This window comes from Simochromis diagramma, unplaced genomic scaffold (assembly GCF_900408965.1).
Source record: "Simochromis diagramma unplaced genomic scaffold, fSimDia1.1 OVJJ01000596.1, whole genome shotgun sequence".
Taxonomy (NCBI): domain Eukaryota; kingdom Metazoa; phylum Chordata; class Actinopteri; order Cichliformes; family Cichlidae; genus Simochromis; species Simochromis diagramma.
In genome coordinates this window covers 5,092,312-5,112,895 of record NW_024387245.1, presented here as the reverse complement: position 1 = coordinate 5,112,895, position 20,584 = coordinate 5,092,312, and the positions used below count along the sequence as shown (strand labels likewise).

The 20,584-nt window shown below is 40.9% G+C and overlaps 1 protein-coding gene across 1 annotated transcript in view; it reads right to left on the bottom strand.

Moving 5' to 3' along the window:
- lamc3 (laminin, gamma 3) overlaps positions 1-20,584 on the bottom strand; it is a 136,249-nt gene that overhangs the window by 11,666 nt on the left and 103,999 nt on the right. Inside the window, exons 13-19 of the mRNA XM_039999894.1 lie at positions 14,253-14,441; positions 13,765-14,010; positions 12,013-12,166; positions 11,762-11,904; positions 11,413-11,591; positions 7,083-7,263; positions 5,752-5,996 (exon numbers count right to left, since the gene is read on the bottom strand). Of these exons, the coding sequence (XP_039855828.1) occupies positions 5,752-5,996; positions 7,083-7,263; positions 11,413-11,591; positions 11,762-11,904; positions 12,013-12,166; positions 13,765-14,010; positions 14,253-14,441 (1,337 nt within the window). The remainder of the gene's footprint in view (positions 1-5,751; positions 5,997-7,082; positions 7,264-11,412; positions 11,592-11,761; positions 11,905-12,012; positions 12,167-13,764; positions 14,011-14,252; positions 14,442-20,584) is intronic.

Here is a 20,584-nt window from a genome sequence, read left to right as displayed (position 1 = left end):
TTTTAAAAGTGTTTTTGACACAGTGCTGTTTGCAGTCAGAGAAATTTTCATTTGTGTGAAAACTGTGTGTTTCTGAGAGTTATTCAGAAAAATACAGCATTGTGCTAAAATCTTGAACCACCTCTCATTTCTTTATATTTTGCTAGAAAACTAAAAATAGCTGCATTGATTTATTCAAATAAGGTAATCATGGAAAAACAGCACATGAGGAAAAAACTGAGTTTGAAAGTCAATATTTGGCATGGACACAAAACACAGCCTGAACTCTCTCTGGCAGCTTTCTTTAAGTCAGGGGTCTCCAACTCCAGGCCTCGAGGGCCGGTGTCCTGCAGCTTTAAATCTGTCCTTGATCCAACACAGCTGAGTTAATAATAATAATAATAATAATAATAATAATAATAATAATAATAATAATAGATTGGATTTATATAGCGCTTTTCAAGGCACCCAAAGCGCTTTACAATGCTACTATTCATTTACTCTCGCATTCACACACTGGTGGAGGCAAGCTACGGTTGTAGCCACAGCTGCCCTGGGGCAGACTGACAGAAGCGAGGCTGCCATATCACGCCATCGGCCCTTCTGGCCAACACCAGTAGGCAGTAGGGTAAAGTGTCTTGCCCAAGGACACAACGACCAGGACAGAGAGCCCGGGGATCGAACCGGCGACCTTCCGGTTACGGATGCGCTTCCTGAGCCACGGTTGCCCCAATTTAAATGGCTAAATGACATGTCTTGAAGCTCTCCAGAGGCCTGGTAATGAATTAATCATTTGATTCAGGTGTGTTGAGCCAGGGTGATATCTAAAACCTGCAGGACACCGGCCCTCGAGGCCTGGAGTTGGACACCCTTGTAGTCTTCAGGAAAAGTTCTCCAGGCTTCCCGAAGGACATTTCAAAGCTCCTCACTGGATGTGAGCTACCTTTTGTTCTGTTCTTTGTCTACCAGTTGCTTTCCACATTGTATTGCATGATGGCTCAAAATCCACACTTGTCCTCGTTCAAAGGTTTATCATTTCTGATAAGATCTGAACCACCTCTGAATTAAACGTAGCCATAAACCATGACAGTACCTCCGCCGTGTTTTACAGATGAAAACAGATGCTCAGTGGTGTACCTCCCCCTGAACCTGTCTGTACATATTGACTGTTAGATAATGATTTGAGCAAAAAGTTTTAATTTGGGTTCTCATATGAACATTAAACAATTTAAAAGACTGTCTTGAAAATACAAACCCCAAAGTAGAAATTCAGTACATCAAAAATAAATGAACTTCTATTTATTGACATGTACAGTTCTGTCCTGTTTTTTTTATTATTTTGCAATATTTGTCATATTCGACAAAGATTTAAATACAAAATGCAGATTTATTAGATCTACTTTTAAAGACATTAATTCCTTTTTCACAGAGGATTAGATATGGTTGGATAGTTTAGACCTTTGTCTAATATTACATTATGTCTGATGATCTTAAACATGTAAGTGTAACAAATATTGCAAAAAGAAAAATGAAAAAAGAAAGAAATCAAAAAGGGGGCGTAAACTATTTTACAGCACTGCACGTTAGAAAAGTTGTGATCAGCGAAACAAACCAGAGATTTTCTGGGATTTTGAATGAGCCTAAATACATGATCAGCGTTACAAAATGACCTGTGAACATAAGAGCTTTGTCATTTTGGGCTGTGACTGTCTGCATTCTTGCTCCACGTGGAAAAGAATTGCTGGTGAAGTTGAGAAATGTGATTGTGAGACTTCACAACACTGGAAAAGAATACAGCAAGATTTATGGCCAACTTAAAAATCAGTCGAAACAGTTTCAACAGTAATCAGAGGTACAGTACATGCCCTAGTACTACAAATCAGGATCCTTTTAAATGAGGTAGTACTTACACAATCTAAAACCAGACAAATGAAACCTTCAGATTTGGCACATGGGTTATCAGTAAAAATGTGATTTTCTGTGACAGCTCAGATAGCAAGCAACTCCCTTGCTTTCTCTCTGGTACAACACCGCAAGATCAAATTTAACTTAATTAATAATAAACAGGGAAAAGAAAAAAAGTTTAATGAACATGGGGAGTGATGGTCAGATAAGACCAGGATCAATTTGTCCAATGTATTTGGTAAGAACAAGGCCAGGACTACCAGAATGAACACACAGAAGTAAACACATGATGATGATGATATGATTATATGAGTCCAAAAAGGTGTTGGGGGGGATTTGTTTTATAGCTGGAACCCCAAATGCCCGTGGATATGCAAGACTATTAATAAAATAGCAGTAAAAAGTGTAATTATGGCCTCATTTGAGTACAAAGATGGTCTTTTTAAAGATGTGGGTGGACACAGAAAGCATTATAAATAAGGCTTGAAGCTCAGTAATGGAATACTTAGAGCTTTGTTGCATTGAGTGCCTACTGTGTGGGATATATTTACAATGTAAGGTAATACAATTACGAATCAGCTGACATGAAAGTTATATTGCACTGGAGAGTACTCAATACTTTTGCATGTTTATATAATGAACCTCCTTGTCTAAATGTATGTAATCAAGCAGGTTCAAAGCAGGGGCATATGGGGGGGAGGGGTCCTAAAAAGGTCTGAAATTGCCTGAAGTTTTGACTTAATAAATGCAGTGTTTATACGGTTGAAACCAGAGTGCTTCCCAGAGTGGCATTTAATTTGACAAAATGCAAACAAAATGGGCAAACTGAATCAACAATTGACACACTAGCATTTTTCTTTCTTCATTTTAGTGGAAGGGAGGTGGCCGCTGTGCTTATTAATATGAAACTACATTGCTGTTGCTTCAGGCATACCCAAGTGATAAGCACAATGGACACACACACACACGCACACACACACACACACACACACACACACACACACACACACACACACACACACACACACACACACGCACACACACACGCAATCAGAAATAGAGAGTTATATATTGGCAAAACAAGCTCACTCATCTCTCCAAACCTAAATAACATGGCAGGAGTATCTATAATAAATTCCTGCAAGCGTCATGAAGAGACCGTGAAAAGCCTTGAGGCAGGTGAAGAACAAGTTGTTAATTTTAGCGTCCATCAACATCTTTGGGTTTTTGTTTCAGAGGGAGGAGTGTGCCACTCATATGGAGAAGGGTGGGGGTGTGAGGGGGTGGAGTTATGGTTTTGCCTGGGGGGAATTTTTGTGGATCTACACAAAAGAGCAGCATCTAGCAAGGTAAACTGCAACCTCCCACACTAAAGACAATAAAAAAACCCAAAAAAAAACATGCTACATACAGCGTCAGCATGCTAGCACACAGTATATAATGCAATGGCATAAAAGACTGATTATTGCTTACAGTAATATTTATAGTACTTGATTTAATATAAGAATATGCTCGAGCTATCATGTGCAATGCCTTCAAACCCAGATAACAATAAAAATGTTCCAAAGAGGTTAGTTTGATGTTAGGACTGCTTGTTTTTGTCAATCTTCCCTCCAAAAAGTTCTAAGGAGGGCTACTTTTGATCAATTTCAAATTCCCACTACCAAACTTTGCTACACATTTGATACACTGCAGTATTATTCTCTGTCTAGCTCGCCTTGTTAAATCACTGGTTATCTAACTGGGAGTGGGCTTTCACTGTGAGGCACAGAGGCACTCTGCAGGGGTCGTGTATAACCGGTGGAAAACGTGCCGTGAGACTGAGTAGAACGAGTATGAATTATGCAAAGACAGTAAACAAGCAGGACTTTGCTGATGCTGCTGTGCTGACCTTTGGTGAATCTGTTATTGTTAATATGTCATTCATGTAAGCTCACATTTGGATTCACTGGCAAAGGGGACTTTCTTTTTCTCCCAATCATTCACTCATACTATTGATTTTGACATTTTTTCCTCCTTTGTGGTGTGAAGGCCACTACCGGTGTTGTGAAACCACTCAGCTTAGCAGTATCTTAACTAAATCTTGTCTTGTTTAACTAATTTTGTTAAGTTTCTGCAATGCTGGTCTGCTGCTTGTGCTAAAGTTTCCACACAGAGTGCTATGAAGTGCCCCTTTAAAACCATTGGTATATCTATGATTTGGCACTAAGAAAGCCTAAGTCTTTACTTAGAATACCAATTTAAAATTTGACAATAGTGCATAGTTATGCTTAGGTCTGCTGTTCTGCTGGAAACCTGGGGCACGGCAATATTCATCACAGCTGAACAATGGCTGCAGGTTGATTTACTTCATGAAGTCTGTGATGGATAGCTCAGATCCACATGTCATCAGTTTTCTTCAGTGAAACTGTACAGAAACAACCGAAGGAAATTTGTACTGCAGAGTTAGCATAGTCAGTGCTACGAGCGGTTCCCACTTGAATACAAACCTTAGACATGATGCAGCACCATAAGCGCCCCTTCACTTGTCAGAACCTGTGTTTTTGTTAATGTTTCTAAATCTACAAACTCTATTTTTATCCTGGAAATAATCTGACTTTTGGAAGTCGTGACACACTCACAGCCCACTCACAGGCCACTTTATTAGGTACAGGTGCACATCTAATCAGCCAATCACATGGCAGTAAGTCAGTGCATTTAGACATATTGTCATAGTCAACACCACCTGCTGAATATCAAATGAAACATCAGAATGGGAAGAAAGATGATTTAAGAGATTTTGAATGTGGTGTGGTTGTTGGTGCCAGATCAGCTGGTCTGAGTATTTTACAAACTCCTGATGTACTGGGATTTTTTCCTGAGCAATCGCCTCAAGGGTTTACAGAGAATACTCCAGTAAGACACAGCTCTCTGGTTTAAAAATGCCTTATTCATGCCAGAGGTCAGAGGCGAATGGTCATGCTGCTTCAAGGCAACAGAAAATCTAATAGCTTCTTATTACAAAAAGGTATGTAGCAGTGTTAATTCTGACAGCAAATGTTTGTTTAGTTTTTTAGTCAATCTTTGGATTACAATTTCATTTAGTTTCAGTCATAATTAAGGCATCTAAATTCTATTAGCTTTAGTCAACTAAAGATTAAGATTTTAGTAGACAGAATCTTAAGTTGGTTTCCTCCGTGATTTCTATTCTTCTCTCTAACCTTACTGCACAAGGAAATTACTTCAGTTTAGATCATTTCCAAAACCCATTCCACCTTCCTGCACAACTTAATTAGTTCTGATTGGATCTTGTCTCTCCAGAATCCTTTCAGCAAAATTGTCATCATCATCATTGTCATCATCGTTTTCTTCCTTGTGTGTTCGTTTTTATTTAGTTATTGGCTTGTTTTTGTCAGGAAAAACAGGTCGGTGACAAAAAGGAAATTATTTTATTAACACACAACATGCCAAGACTGGAAGCAGATGAGCTGCAGCAGCAGAAGACCACACTGGGTGAACTCTCTTCAATTAAAAAAAAAACAGGAAAACTGAGGCTACAGTTCACACAGGCTTGTCAGGCAGCAACTATATTTCCTGATCTGATGAGTCTCAATTTCTGCTGCAGCAACTGGATGTTGGGCTCAGATTTTGGAGTAGCCCACATAAAAGGATGGATCCATCCTGCCTCGTACCAACAGAGGCTGGAGATTCACTTCATGGAACAAAATCCAAGGAACGTTTCCAGCACCTTGTTGAATCTATGCTATAAAGAATTAAGGCAGTTTGGAAACCCAAAGGGTGTCCAAAGTGGTGCTAGCAAGTCATAACTGATAAAGTGTTTGAGGTGGCTACAATACTGAGGACAAAGTGTACATTTAGGTCACCTACCATATTGTCCAGGTCTTGTGTTGCCTGCTTCAGTTGTTTCTGAGACACTCTGATCATGTGTAGAGTGTCTGTGAAGGTCTGACACACAGCCCCGCTGCTTTCATCCTTCCTCCTCTCCTTCCCCTCTTCCTCTGTCATGCTGATGCTGCAGTTCAAAGAAGATGTAATGCCATGCAGCTGGGCTAAAAGTGTGCCTGTAGAAGCTTCCAGCAAGGAAAATTGTTTTATTAAGGCCTCCCGTGCCTCTGTAAGAACAAAGCAAATAAAACCACGTTAAGTCTTTCATGGATTTCTTCACCAAGAATACCATTCTTCCAACTCTTTGTAGCTGGAAAGCCGTATTTTGACACATCTCTCATTCTCGGCTCCCTCATTTACTGTGTTAATTCATGTGAGGACTCTCATCCATTCTACATATCAGTAGTCAGAATAAGCAGAACCATATGGAAATTTATCCAGATGCTCGTATTTTTTTTTTGCAATTTCACTTTGTTTGCTGTCGTGTTTCTAATTTAACTGGCTGCAAAGGCATTTTACAGAACAATTAGTACAATCTGTCCGCTTTGTTACTTCATTTTGGGACATGCTTTACTTGTCGCTTTGACTCCGTGTCTGATAAAATGAGAAGCAAGGAGCTTGTGTGTGCCCACACAGCGAGTCCGTTGATTCCACATACTCATTAAATCATTACTGGGCCATCCAGTGCCTTAAAGAGCACGACTGGTAACAACGTGTGTGTGTATATATATATAGCGTGGGTGATGGGAGGGCGATTGTTGGGCAACTGTTATCATGATTGCAACTATAATCATAATAAGCAGGGATTAGCGATGCCCTGGCTGTCATATAAACAGGGATTAAGTTGGTCACACGGCGCCCTGTTCTATATTGTTATGATTTGTCTCCATTTGGCTTGTGCAGCTGAGCCTGTAAGCCTTTTCCCCTCCAAAGATAATGAGGATATATCAACATTGTGTTAAAGTAATTGGGAGAGGTTTGCATTGTCGCCTTGCTTCCTGATTTAATCGCTTTGTTGCGTTGTATATGTAGCCCAGTCACACTGGAGGAGACAGACACAGAGCAACAGCAGCAGATTTTCGAAACGCCGGGAGCGGTTTCACATCAAGTTTCTGCGGCTGGTCTTGTATGTACTGATATGGCATGTTATCATCTCATAGCCAAAGCGTGACACAGCGGTTACAATGGCACATTAAGCGAGCATCATGTTTCACAAGGCAAAGGCTGCCAAGTGCCTCGCAAGATGTCACGACCACGGAGGAAACATTAAAAGGAGTGACAGCGGAATTATCTCGGCTCCTGGCTGCTGATACCTTGGAAGGCCAGAAAATCCTCCAGAGCATTGGGCAGAGTATCCTCCCTTTGGTGCTCATGCTCATAAAGCCTGGCCATGTGATACTTCAGCAGGTGGTGCTGCTTCCCGAATCTACCTCTGCAATCAAAGTGAGCCAGGAGCTTTTCCAAATCCTGCAGCCGAGTCCTGAGCTTTTCCGCCTGTAATAGCATCAAGATTTTTCACCGAAGGTGTGAATGAGAATACGGGTTTAAAAAAAAAAAAAAAAACACAAAAAAAAACACAAAAAAAGCAAGACAAACCAAACAAAACACTTGAAAAAAACAAAACAAAACACCACAACAGAATATCTATCTACCTCCATCTGTATTTATTTATTCAGATGCAAGGATTGAGATAGGACTCAGATTCTTGGTGCACCAAAACATCAAAATCTAGTATTTCACCAAAAGCAATGAATAAATGAATACCAAAAACAGGATAAGCACAGAACACTGTTTTCATATCCGCATCCACTCACTATTCCCCGCATAGCGTGCGGCCGAGGAAAGCATTTCTGCAGATAACTAGATTAGACTTCTTAGAGAATGGAAGTCCGGGTCTGAAAATGGAATAAAAGTGCCATGATTGGCAACAGTTTGCTGACCCCGGCAGTTAAAAAATAGTCCAGAGCTATATAAATAGAGCCTGCGATCTGGCTGTGATTACACCTTTTGTTAAGCTGGTAGCCGTACGTTGTGCACGTGTGTGCACATCACGTGTGTTCTGTGTTAGCAGGAATTTCTTGCCGATCACTTTAGAGAGCAATCATCGGTGTATTAATAAGGCCTCGTCAGCTTAACACCACTCAGATAAAACAGTGAGTGCTTTTTCTGAGTTATTCATTCTTGCATTTAATCAAGTCCCGTCCTTTTAAAAAATATATAAAAAAATAAAATAAAATTCTCCTCTAAATTCTGCTGTCATCCACGGGCTTTTTCACACCGTTCTTGATCGTCCCTCGCACGTCTCTGTCTTTTCTCAACCTCTCTCTCTCTGTGCTCGTTAGTCTTTTTTTCCCCCCGTTCTATGTTTGAACCACAGGAAAAGTAGGAGCGGAAAGACAGAGAGCGCGAGCAGCAGAAAGGGAGAGCTGGGGGAGACTCAGGATAGTGAGAGTAATTGCAGGTGTTCACAGCAGACAAGGGTTGGGATGTTCACTGAATCGCTAACACTGTGGAAATCACAGCATGCATTCACACAGGTACAAGCCGGCCCGGTGAGAACATGCAGCCACTTTAGCTGGAACAAGAAAATGCACAGAGAACAGAAAGAACACATCGGCGCTATTGGATTGTCCTCAGAAGGCAAATCCAGAGACACGGCACCTTAGCATACAGACGTGGGCTGCTACAAATCTAAAGGGACAGAGAGGAGCAGCGCGGGAGATCATTTTTCTGTTTCACTGCACAGCCACTGTTTACTTGCAATCTACAAATACAAAGGAGCCATATGGCTGCCATGAGGGTCTACAAAGGCAGGATGTACTATGGGGACTGTGTTATTTCAGGATCAAATTGCCCCTCACGCATTAAAAGTGTGCCAAAAACACCTTGCATAGGTGTGCAAAACAATAATATGGACTAGTGCACGGACCTTCAAGGAACATAGTGAGAATGTGGGAAGGTGCAGAAAATAAAGACCCAATGCAAGATCAAGAAAGCTATAGTCTGAAACACTGACACCTAAACTGAAGCGGTATTTTGTAAAATGCTACACTTCACTTTTATTAGAGTGTTTTAAGACTGAATTGTAGGCTCCAGTCGGCACAGCAGTTACAGTGGTTTACAATATTGCTTCAGAGTAAGCTTGTGTGTGGCGTTGGCATGATCTCTTTTTGCCTGCGTAGCTTTTGCCCTGCTTCCATCTAAAGTCTGAAGACATGCATGTTAGGTTAATTGAACGTGAAGGAGATAAAGTGTTTTAAGTTTATAGAGCAAAGCGCTGCATGTATATAAGGTTAAAATGTGACTCGCAGTCTTTAAGTGGTTTGAGTCATAAGTAAAACTAGAGAGTGCTATAGAAATGCATATAAGTACATTCAATCTGATCAGAATTATCTCACATTTTGTAGAAGAAATTACTAATTGAATAGTTGCAGAGTCAACACAGATAAAAAGGTCCATTCCTAAACAAAAAAGAATTCATATTCAATTCATGATGTCTACTCTTCCTAAGTAGGAAAAGCAGGACCGCGAGGACCAACTGCAGCTGGTTTTAATTTGTACTTCTTTATTAACCTTGCACTATATTAAAACTCAACATTATTGTTTTTCATTGGGTCATTATTGCCAGATACTTTTAATAAAAAGTTAAAAATCTATCCAATAACCTGCCAAAGATCAAATTACACAGTTAAACCAACTATCGAGCATTAAATAGCAAGACATTTTCTTTTGTAGAGACCACATAGAGCTCACAGAGGAATGAATATTGATGGACAAAAACACTATTGTGAGAAAGGACTCTGTGCTGTCCTTCGTACACTCCAGATCCACCTTTAGCAGTAATAAATTGACGTGATTTTTGTTCTGTATGATTTTATCAGCCTCTCACATCCTTGTGGAGGAATTTTGGCTTGTCGTTTGCAGGCGTATGCACAGCTCTCTTAAGACAAATTGTACTATTTTGAACTTTAACATTTAACATACTAACTGACACCTGAGATGTAGCTCTCAGGTTTTTTTGCAATTTCTCAGCACTGCACAGCTTGACCTTGGGTTGGATTTGCTGGGACGCTCTGAATGCTCCAGTAAACTCTCAAAACTCCTCCTTTTATAGAGGTGTTCACACCTGCTGATGATGTCTGTCAAATGCATTTCATTAGCAGCACCTAGCTGCATACAATCCTGTGAAAAATGCTTATTCATATATTAGGCCATTGTTTCCCAACCACTGCGCCGCGGCACATAGGTCTGCCGTGAGAATTGATCAGGAAGATTATCTGGCTCCACCTGACTAGTACTCTAAGCGATCGGCGTAAATAATGGGCAGAACAATTACATTCTCTTCCACTAGAGGGCAGTACAACTACCTGTTCTAATTAAATGGGTTGCCAACTGCCAGTAAAACAAAAAAAGACCACAAAGAAATTACATAATAGTCATGCTGTGAGACAATGCAGGGCTTAATATCAATATATAAATATTTGAAAAGAAAAAGTAGTCAATCTGACCAGGGTCCTGCAGAAAATTCCGACCCAGATGAAGGCCCAGCATGAGTAGTCATCAGAGGAAACCAAAAAAGGTATACTTGGGACAAACTGAGACAATTACGCTATACCTGGTGCATGGGAGAAAATTATCAATATGCATTTTGTGACATGTTTCTTTGTCTTTGTCTTTGTCTTTGCCGTCTAATGTGAAATATGTGCCGTGGCTCCAAAGGGTTGGGAAACACTGTATTAGGCCATCCTAGCTGTCATGCTAACATCACATACTTTCAGAGACATTATCTTGGCAGTTGAAGTGTATATAAACTTGGGTCCCGTTTTAACCGGGACATCCCATATAATTTCTTCCTTATTCTAACTTGAATATCTTGTATGTCGATCTTTACCTGCAATGATGCTTTCTGACCAACAGATGGCACTCTTACAAATACCAAGTGCTTGTTGTGTCCAGTTACAGCCGTCGGTGACGGCCAGCCACGCAAAGCAGATTTAAGGAATACATTTTGGTCTGCGTAGCATAATAATAACCTGGGTAATGTAAGTCCCTATTTACAGTATTTTATTTGAATATTTTTTTTCTTTTCATGTGATTTCTGTCATCGTTTACTGTATTTTTCTTTATTGCTTTAGATGAGTAATTGAGTAAATACCAACATTACTGCATTTTTATTGTAAGAATATAAACACACATTGCATATTTACACTATACCCTGCTGGCTGTGCATTGTGCTTCTGGCACGCCAGAGTGTCCCTTATTTGATAGTTAAAACATTGGCAACCCTAATATAAACCCCAGTAAATACCTAAAGCTAGGTTGGTTAAAACACAGTGTGACACTTTAAAACATTGCATTTTTTTTAAAGTAGTAAGAAAATCCTCTAAATATGCTAAATTTGATCAATGATTAATTGCTACAAGTGAGTGGTAATGTATAAATTACAGGTTAAATTCCCAACACAGTCAACTTGTGTAGCTTTTTTGCTATCAAGTTTGCCATTTGACTACAAATGCTTATTTTTATATGCTGTACCCTAATTTGCCATTCGAAGCAGTAAAAATTAAAAAAATCCTGATTTTTTTTTTTCTTCCAAACACAAATATTAACGAACATAAACAATTTAACAAAACATAGACCCACCTGTTTCTTGACAAGGCCATAACAAACTGGGCATTCCTCGCACTGGTGTGTGGCTCTGTTGTGGAAATAGTTTAACTCACATTTGTCACACTTGTAACCCACAAAGCCCTGGCGGCAGTGGCAGGTGCCGTTACTGCGACACTGCATAGAAACGGAGCCCATCGGGTCACAGTTACAGGCTTGGTGAGGCAAGATGGGACCACAAGGGGATGGCAGAGCCGAGGAGCAACAGAGATAAACATTTATAGAGTTAGAAATGCCTTCATGTGTGATCTGTATTAGAGGAAGTATTAGAGGATTAGAGGATGGCACATAGTGCAGTTGTGATGCCTCGAGTAAAGTACTGTACCTCTGCAACCTCGTGATGAGAATCCAAAGAAGCCCAAACGGCAAGTATCACACAGTCTCCCCTCCACTCCTGTGCGACACACACACTGCCCTGTGATTGGATGGCATGCCAGTGATGATGAGCCAATTGGATTACATTTGCATCTGAGGAAGGCAGGAAAATGACACATTAATGATAGAGTCTGCTTCTAAGAATAGTTATTACTACTTTTCATACAAATCAACTCTGAAGCGCACAGGGGATCTGTTTACATTTCACATCCAATGCCTGGTTGGAGGTTGAAGAAGCCAACTTCGCAATAACTGCAATCCCGTCCGGTCACATGACTGAGGCAATGACAATTTCCTGTCTGAGGATGGCATTCATTTACATGCCCAGATGTTCCAGCAGAGCTGCAGCTGCATGCTAAAGGAAATAAACACAAAACTTGAAACAAAAAAAATCTGTTTGCAGCTTGCAAACAGCTTGCGGTACAAGATACGCCTACTTTGTATATCTTCAACTGGCACACTGGATTTCTTGTATTTGTCATCTATTTAAATAGGCTAGTATGACGAACAAAGATAAATAAAGTTTTGATTTTAAGAACAAGCCACAATGATCCAGGAGAAACATCTAGGGATGTGCATCTTTGTGTAGACCAATTTTAGTGCAGAGTTTGATACCTTTACATCGATCAAAAACGTGTGTTTTGGAATCTTTATTGTCTCAATAGGAGATGTGGGTTACTTGTTCATCGTGTTCCAAACACATGTTGCTAACAGGGAAGCTGCAGAGTGCCACTGGTGGCCAACCTGTGCAACAATCATAACATAACAGGGTTGAAGTGTTTTTTTGTTTTTTGTTTTTAATTTTCATTTCTCATCCTTTATAAATGATTATCGTAATATATCAGCAAATAGCTAACACAACATCTTGCTTTCACGTCTGCAGTTATGAGTGATTTGTTTATGTTATACAGCTTGATTTCAGTCACCAGCCAAACCAAATATTACATTTCCCAGTTTATCAATTCATTATGAAAACAATAAGAAAAGACAAAGAATAGAATAATAGAAGTCCTATATCCCTCTGTGGTGTTGTTCTGTTCTGTAGAGGCTCAACTGTGGTAGAATGAAGCATAAGAAAAGGATAAGAAAATCAAAGGACAAACACGTCACAGCTATTACTGTTTCTGCTTTTGTAACTTCAGTTAGTTTTTTTTTCCGCTTTCCATTCTCCCAGCCCAGCGAGTCTCTTCTTTTTTTTGTGTTATCTTTCTGACCCACAGCCATTTGTTCAAACGATTTTCAGCTTTTGCCTTTCATGACTCAAGACAGCTATACCTGTCAAAATAGAACTCTTGAATTGAAGGCAATTTGAATGGACTATTTTTTTCCTCTTTTTAAAAGTCCAACCTGAAGGTCAAGTAGCCTTTAGTAGAATATGTCCATTACTTTATTGTAGCTTTCTGGTTGTAAACACAACAATATGACAGTATGAATTGTATGCTTATACAGTTTAAAATAAATGGTAAATGGCCTGTATTTATATAGCGCTTTACTAGTCCCTAAGGACCCCAAAGCGCTTTACACATCCAGTCATCCACCCATTCACACACACATTCACACACTGGTGATGGCAAGCTACCTTCTAGCCACAGCCACCCTGGGGCGAGGCTGCCAGACACTGGCGTCACCGGGCCCTCTGACCACCACCAGTAGGCAACGGGTGAAGTGTCTTGCCCAAGGACACAACGACCGAGACTGTCCAAGCCGGGGCTCGAACCGGCAACCTTCCGATTACAAGGCGAACGCCCAACTCTTGAGCCACGATCACCCCGCCCAGTTTAAATGCAACACTGCCGGAAAAAAGGTTGAATGCAGTGGATGTTTCCAAGGGAAGCAAGCCAAACACATCTATAAGTGCAGGGGAACTCTTTCAGGAGACCCATCTTTCATTGCTCATCTTGCACTGACATCGTAGCATCATAATAAATTACCGGCACACTCTCGGTTACTCACACTTGCACTTCTGGCCCACTGTCTGGTCCAGGGCGTTGCCGTAAAAACCCTGCTGGCAGCGTTCACAGTGATCTCCCTCCGTGTGTCCCAGGCACTTCAGACAGCGCCCAGTGACGTGGTCACATATTCCCACCGCGTTGAAGTCCACATTACCATTGCAGTTGCATCTCACACATGGCTGAGCTGCCCCTGAGAGCCCTAGGGGGTCACCATAGTAGCCATCTTCACACCTCTGACAGCGCATTCCTACACAGAGAATGAGGTGAGAGAGAGACGGGCAGGAAATAGATGAATAAGTGAGAAAGAACACTGCTGGAGGTCACCGTCACCCGACCTCAGCTCAAATTAAGGTGGAGTGCGCTACAGCCACCATCTTTTCAGTATCACGCTGTCGTGTGGAGATGCTCTGACTGCTTTGATCTTGACATAAAGCTCGTTACTCAGTGTGCTTCCCATCCATATGAATTTGTTTAAATTGTTCACGTCACCTGTCTGTCCTGCAGGGCAGTTGGTACAGACCACCTGTCCTGTCTCTGCAATTTGGACACAGCTGGTCTGGCCTGGGCAAGGGCAAGGCTGACAATCACCAGGTGTGCCAATCAAAGAGTTGCCATAGTAACCATCCAGGCAGCGCTCACAGGTCGTCCCGGTGGTGAAGTCTGAGCATTCACATACACCTGAAAAACACACAAAAAAGACACATTGGTAATGCACATGCACACCTGCTTAGACGGTGTTGTTTATCTCACAAACAGGGGACAGAAAACAACGTTTCCCTCATCACCAGCAGAGGACGCTGTGTCTCTGACCATCACTGCACCTACTCCCCATAGATACTCCAGCTCTGTTAATAAAAGGGAAAAAAAAGAAAAAAAACCATAGTGCTCTCCACAGCCCACCGTGGAGAGCGCAAGACAACTAAATTCACCCAGTCTATAATTGCTTTGGGAAAAATATAAGCCAAATGTGGTCCGAAAGACCTTCAAGAAGTAAAGCAATTCCCCCTCCAAGTGGGAGAGATTACCAATTCTATGATGTCCTAAAAAAAACCAAAAAAAACAAACTGTTGTTTTGAAACCTCTTTTGAAGAACAACTTGCACCTTTAAGCCACTCTAAAGGATTTACTCACATGCAAAATGTGTTGATATACATGCGCGTGCATAAAATCCCCGATGAATTCTGCTCGATTTACCGAGCTGCTTTTTCTGCCCTCGTGTCACATTTCAAATCCATTAAGCTACGGGTAGTGCTGAATGATATGACATGATAATCGTAGAAAATACCCACAGCAGTGGAGGCACTGATATAATGTATGGGTATATGGAGTGAATGTAAAGCAGCTTTCGGCGACCCTGCCGTGGCTCTGAAGTCACACGCTGAATCGAAGAGACCTACGTAGCGGTTTGAGCAACAGCAACTTCTGAAGCCATTAAGACAAAAAAAAATTCTGACATGATTTAAAGTGGCACATTAGTGTACCACAAAATAATAAGTGCTAACATTCTTGGAAGACATTAATTATAGGGTATAAAAAAGTATCTGCATTTGGGTTTCTGTGTGTGACTGCGCATATTTTTTTTTGGTGCACTGCAAGATTTTTTTTGTGTTTTAGTATTAATCAAATATTATATATATAATAATAATTAATTATATATATTATTTATATATTCTACAGAACACCAGTAACATGAATCACAAATAATCTGCAGGCATGTGATTTTTTTTTTTTTTTTTTTTTTTTTCTGAGTCCTCATTAAAATTTCCCATCACTCCCCTCATAGCCTACGGTGTAATTCAGTGAAAAGCTCTCTGCTGTGCATTTTTAAATCAGCTCACACCACTGAATATTGGAGTAAATAAATTCTTGCCTCTAGTTATGGGGGGGGGGGTCACCGCAACCAGTGCCCCCCCCCCATCATGAACCTGCGAGTATATGAGATGGAATAAAAGCTGCAAAGTCATTAGCGGTAACAATTATGCTTTTGCCTCATGAAGTGTAGACTTCTGGGAAAAAAATAATTATTAGTTCTTCGATGATGTGAGGTGAATGATAGTAACTTTCAAGCATGTAATGCCAGTCATTTAAACAGAGCATTTAGCAATAATGATTGTTTCCAGCATGAAGAAGTGAGTCTTTCTTGAATTTCACAAGGCATTCCAATGACACTGATGTTGTGCAGTGTCAATCCCCAATGAGCCATAGTAAATTTAACGGCAGCAGAAATGTGCTGACTTTACTGAGTGTGAAGATGACTGAGCGTGATATGAGGCAGCGGAGCCACCGAGGGCCTCCTCGACGCTATTATCATTTTATCGGCTCCTCGGAAAAGCTAACGGCACGGATCGCAAAGTGGCGCTGAATGGCAGGACCACGTGACGCTCCTCATCGTCATGCCAACCGCATCCCTTGAGAATCATTTTATCAATGAATCAATGACCGCTCACTCGGCCTGTTAATGAACTGGGATTTCTGTGAAGCTAACGTCTGGAGCAGTGCGTTTTGAATCCTTTGACAAATCCACACAATCCTCCTATTCTGCTTTCACCTTCTCGCGCTCCTCCCCTTTCAGCTAAGGAGCCCTGCACTTCAGTGCTCTGCTCTCCTTGTCTCTTTTGTGATGGCAGAGCAATATTTCTCCTTGTTTTTTCTTTTCTTAAAGACGAGTCCTCCATCATATATATACATCACCCTCCAAAAAAGCTCTTTTCTACCAGTGCTTATTCTACCTGCGCCCCATCCCTGCACTCATTCTCTCTGCAGGAGCGCATTCACACCCAGGACTAATGCGCTTCATTAATGGAGCCACTTGTGGCCAATAGAAATACAGTGGAATGCATCACTGAGAGATAGCTGCAGGGGCGCAGGCGGCCACTGTGGAACAAATGAAAGACAGGCGGCTTCACTCATTTCTCTCGTTCACATCTGAGCATCATTCACTGCTCCTCTCTCAAACGGAGTCGTTCTTCCAAAGATAGCGGTTATCGCCGCTCGTGGTAGCTTGTAATAACTTTAGCACCAGATGGAGACAGAAAAGGAGGAAACATATTCCAAGGAGACATGGTTCTTAAATATTTTTTTTGTGTGTGTGTCTGTTTTGTTTTGAAAGAGATCGTAGCCCAACTCTTCTCTGTTATTACATTTGCCTCTAAAGTCTCAAGATTTATTTTCTGACTAAATTGAGTTTCTTAAGATCACCGCGTGTCACTCTGCATCATCTTGGGAGGTCTTTCTGAGAATGAAGGGCGACGTGTGGGGCCCTTGATGACGTGTGAAGCCAGACACACAAGGAAAACAAGCAACTCAGCTGTGCCACTTAAGTGTTTAGGCTACTCGTCACTTCACGACTCAGCACAAACACGCATGAAAATAATCGTGGACTATAACAGATTCCTACATTTTCTGCCCCCCCTCCCATGCACATTAAACAATACTGCCGCACGGATGTGATTTCACAAACATGAGTTTTTCAAGAGCTCCACATTTTCCAGAAGGCTTGTCTCCTTAGCCCACTGGAACATTAAAATGCTTCTGGCCAAGGAAATTTATTTACTAATGCATGTGAACACACTGCTTTAATGAAGGGAAGGAGGAAAGAAAAGCAGAAAGGCAGAGACATAGAGAGAACTTTTTGGCCTGCCACTTTAAGGCCTCAAGGGTGGAAGCCGGGTTAAATCTGCTGCGCGACTGTTATGGCGATGTTGTTCTCTAATTTAACACAGATATGCTGCTAGTGACTGCTGCTGCAGATGTGGCTTGTCATGGGCTCTGAATAAGTGGACTGCTGCAGAGGAGAGAGGGAGGGGCAGTATATTGTGTCCAGCGCCATACATAATGTGTGCAGTACGGATGACTGGGGAAATACGTTCCGTCGTGCTGTGACTGTGGAAAATAAATGCATCAATTGCTGTTTTGTGTATAGACGCTGTCAGCCAAATTGTTACGGCCAAGGCCCCCTGGGTATCCCGGGGATGGAAACTCTAACAGCAGTGGCTGTAGCTCATGTTGTCTCACTCTGGCTCTGGGTTACCTAGATGTTAGGGAGGAGCTGAACAAGAGATTTATGATGTCTTATTAAATGCTAATTCCATAAAACTGCTTAAAAAAGCCAATCAATAATAATCTTAAACTGCTTATTCTTTTTTCATGTAATTAAAAGGTGAGACTGTTATCTGAGACTTAACTGTAAGATCCACAGTGAGCCGTGTTATATGGCATGAAGAGACAAACTCAGGATGTTTGACTACTTCAGCTGTCCCCTAGACTAAAGTACCTCAACAACTAAACATTTATGTTTATAGGTTTGGAAGTTTATCCTGTTTTTTCATCTTTGCACATGTTACATGGATTCCCATGCATGAAATTTGATTCGCAGCACTCACACTGTATAGATGTTACCCTCAGGATGAACTGTAACAACGTTGGCAGTTGCGTATATAAAGTTTTATCATCAGGTTAAAGGTGTTTAGTCTGTGAGCAAATATCCATCAAACTAATGACAAACAAGCTCAAGTGAAAAGGGGGACCTACTAAACATTATAAACCCAGACTGCATATAAATGATTGATGTAGCAACCAGGACATCACACGTGCTTTGAGATGAGCACTTTGACCTCCACCACCTTGGTGCTTTTGAAAGTGGACCTGCCGACCGAGCAGTGCACGCTCACACTTGGCAATCAGAAAGTGCTTGCTTTGGGTCAAATCATCAGTAAACACGACATCTCCTTTCACTGCTTTGCTGATGATATTCAACTATATTGTGTCCTCAATCCCAGGATGGATGAAATCATCATACGCTTTGAGGGCATCCAATTCTTAACAGAATTTCCTTTAGCTGTTGACAATAAAACAGATTTTTTTTTTCTGAGACATTGCAAAATTGAGATTCATTTGCTTAGACTAGTGCATTTCACTTTACTCTGGTCTCAGTCAGTCCTCTCAGTCCCGTCTACAGCCTGTCCATAATGCTGCTGCTGGGGTCCTCATAGACACACGAAAAAAGAGATCATATTGCACCTCTGGTAGCTTCTCTCCACTGGTTGCCAGTGAGGTTTGGAATCAATTTCAAGAGCTTCCTGCTTGTTTACAAAGCCTCTCATGGCTTGACTCCTTCTTACATCGCTGACCCCTACAACCCTATTCAGTTTCCAGGTCCCTCCGGTCAGATGCTTCTGGCTTTCCCCCACTCTAGATTTAAACTCAGAGGAGACCGTGTCCTCTCTGTGTTTACCCCCAAACTGTGTAACAGCATTCCCTTCAAAGTCAAATTTTCTCCTTTCTTTTGAGTCTTTTAAAATTATGCCCATGCCGCATTCCAGATACCTTGGAGCGCATTCCAGAAAAGGCGAGAAAAAACTTGTTTTGGTTCATAGCATCACTAGCAAAACAGCACAAGACTGCATAAGACTTTGCACTTAAAAAACACATTAATAGACAGAGTCTGGTTAGTGCTCTACATATGGCTCATTTAGTGAGTCAATAATACATAACAGTGGCAGTACAAATGAAATGTTTACAGTTTTACTACGGTTTATGTTCAGTGCCGCCATCTTGGATTGCTAACTGGATTGGATTTACCACCTCAGGGTGTTATGGTAAGACTTTCCGAGAGGAAAATTGAAGTTAAGGGGGCATTCCACAAAAAGTTCTGACTGGCACTACCAACTTCTTCAGGAATGCACCATTAAACTTATTTTTACTTACTAGCATTTGAGTCTGTCTGTACCTTTTTTGTCCATGACTGTGTATGTTTAGCACCTACTAAGATATATTTCACTTATTTCTTATCTATTCTTTTTTTTTCTAATCCCCCTTTTGTACAACACTCTGGTCTTCTTGAAAAGATACACTACATAGACAAAAGTACTGGGCAACCTACAGATTACACCTACAGGAGCTACTTAGCTTTAGAAGCCCACTCAATGAAGTTCCTTGTGCTTATGTTAATACCAAAAATGGTTTGGAACTCAGCAGTCAGTGAATCAGTAGAGCGTTAGTGACTGAGGACTAGACGACGCTGCCCTGTAACTTCACATGTTCTGTACCAATGAAGTTGATTGTGGAACATGTAGGAGAGAAGACATTTATGACTTGTTGCAGTGGCATCCTATTACAGCAGCATCGGTGAATTACCCATTCTCTCACAAATGTTTGTAAAGGCAGACTGAATGGCAAAAAACTTGATTTTATGGACCCGTGACAACGTGACTGGAAACACCAGAATTTGAAGATACAAGGTATGGCCCAATACTTTTGTCCATATCAGGACATACAAAATATGCACATTTCCAAATTGGCTTCACTCGGAAGCTGCTTCATCTTTTGAATACAATCTGTGATTAAGCTTAAATAGTTAATTCATTTATTAGAACTGACATTGGCAATTAGTGCAAAGTCCAAAGCACCATCATGGCGGTAGATTTTTTCCCCTCTTGTTTTTATTCTTTAAATCTTTGCCCATCTGTAAGTGGTCAACCATTCTGAATCCAATTAGTACCTAATGTAAGGAGCGGTTTTAATGTTCAATCCTCAGTATGATCCTTCTCAGGGCTTTTCCAATTGTTTCCAGCCAAAAGCATATTGCCACATCATTTTCATTATAAAATAATTAACATAAACAACGCAATAATGGGTTCATGTGGCACAAAACTGCAATTTAATATTGTTATTTTAAAAGTCAGGCATGATTAAAAACAACACTGGGTCTGTTTTATTCAGTCATTTAATTATTCTCTCTTTCTTTGCACAAATAGAATATTATAAATGGGAAATCACACACGAGGTAGGTATTTGTGCATTTTTATTAATGTGAAGTGATG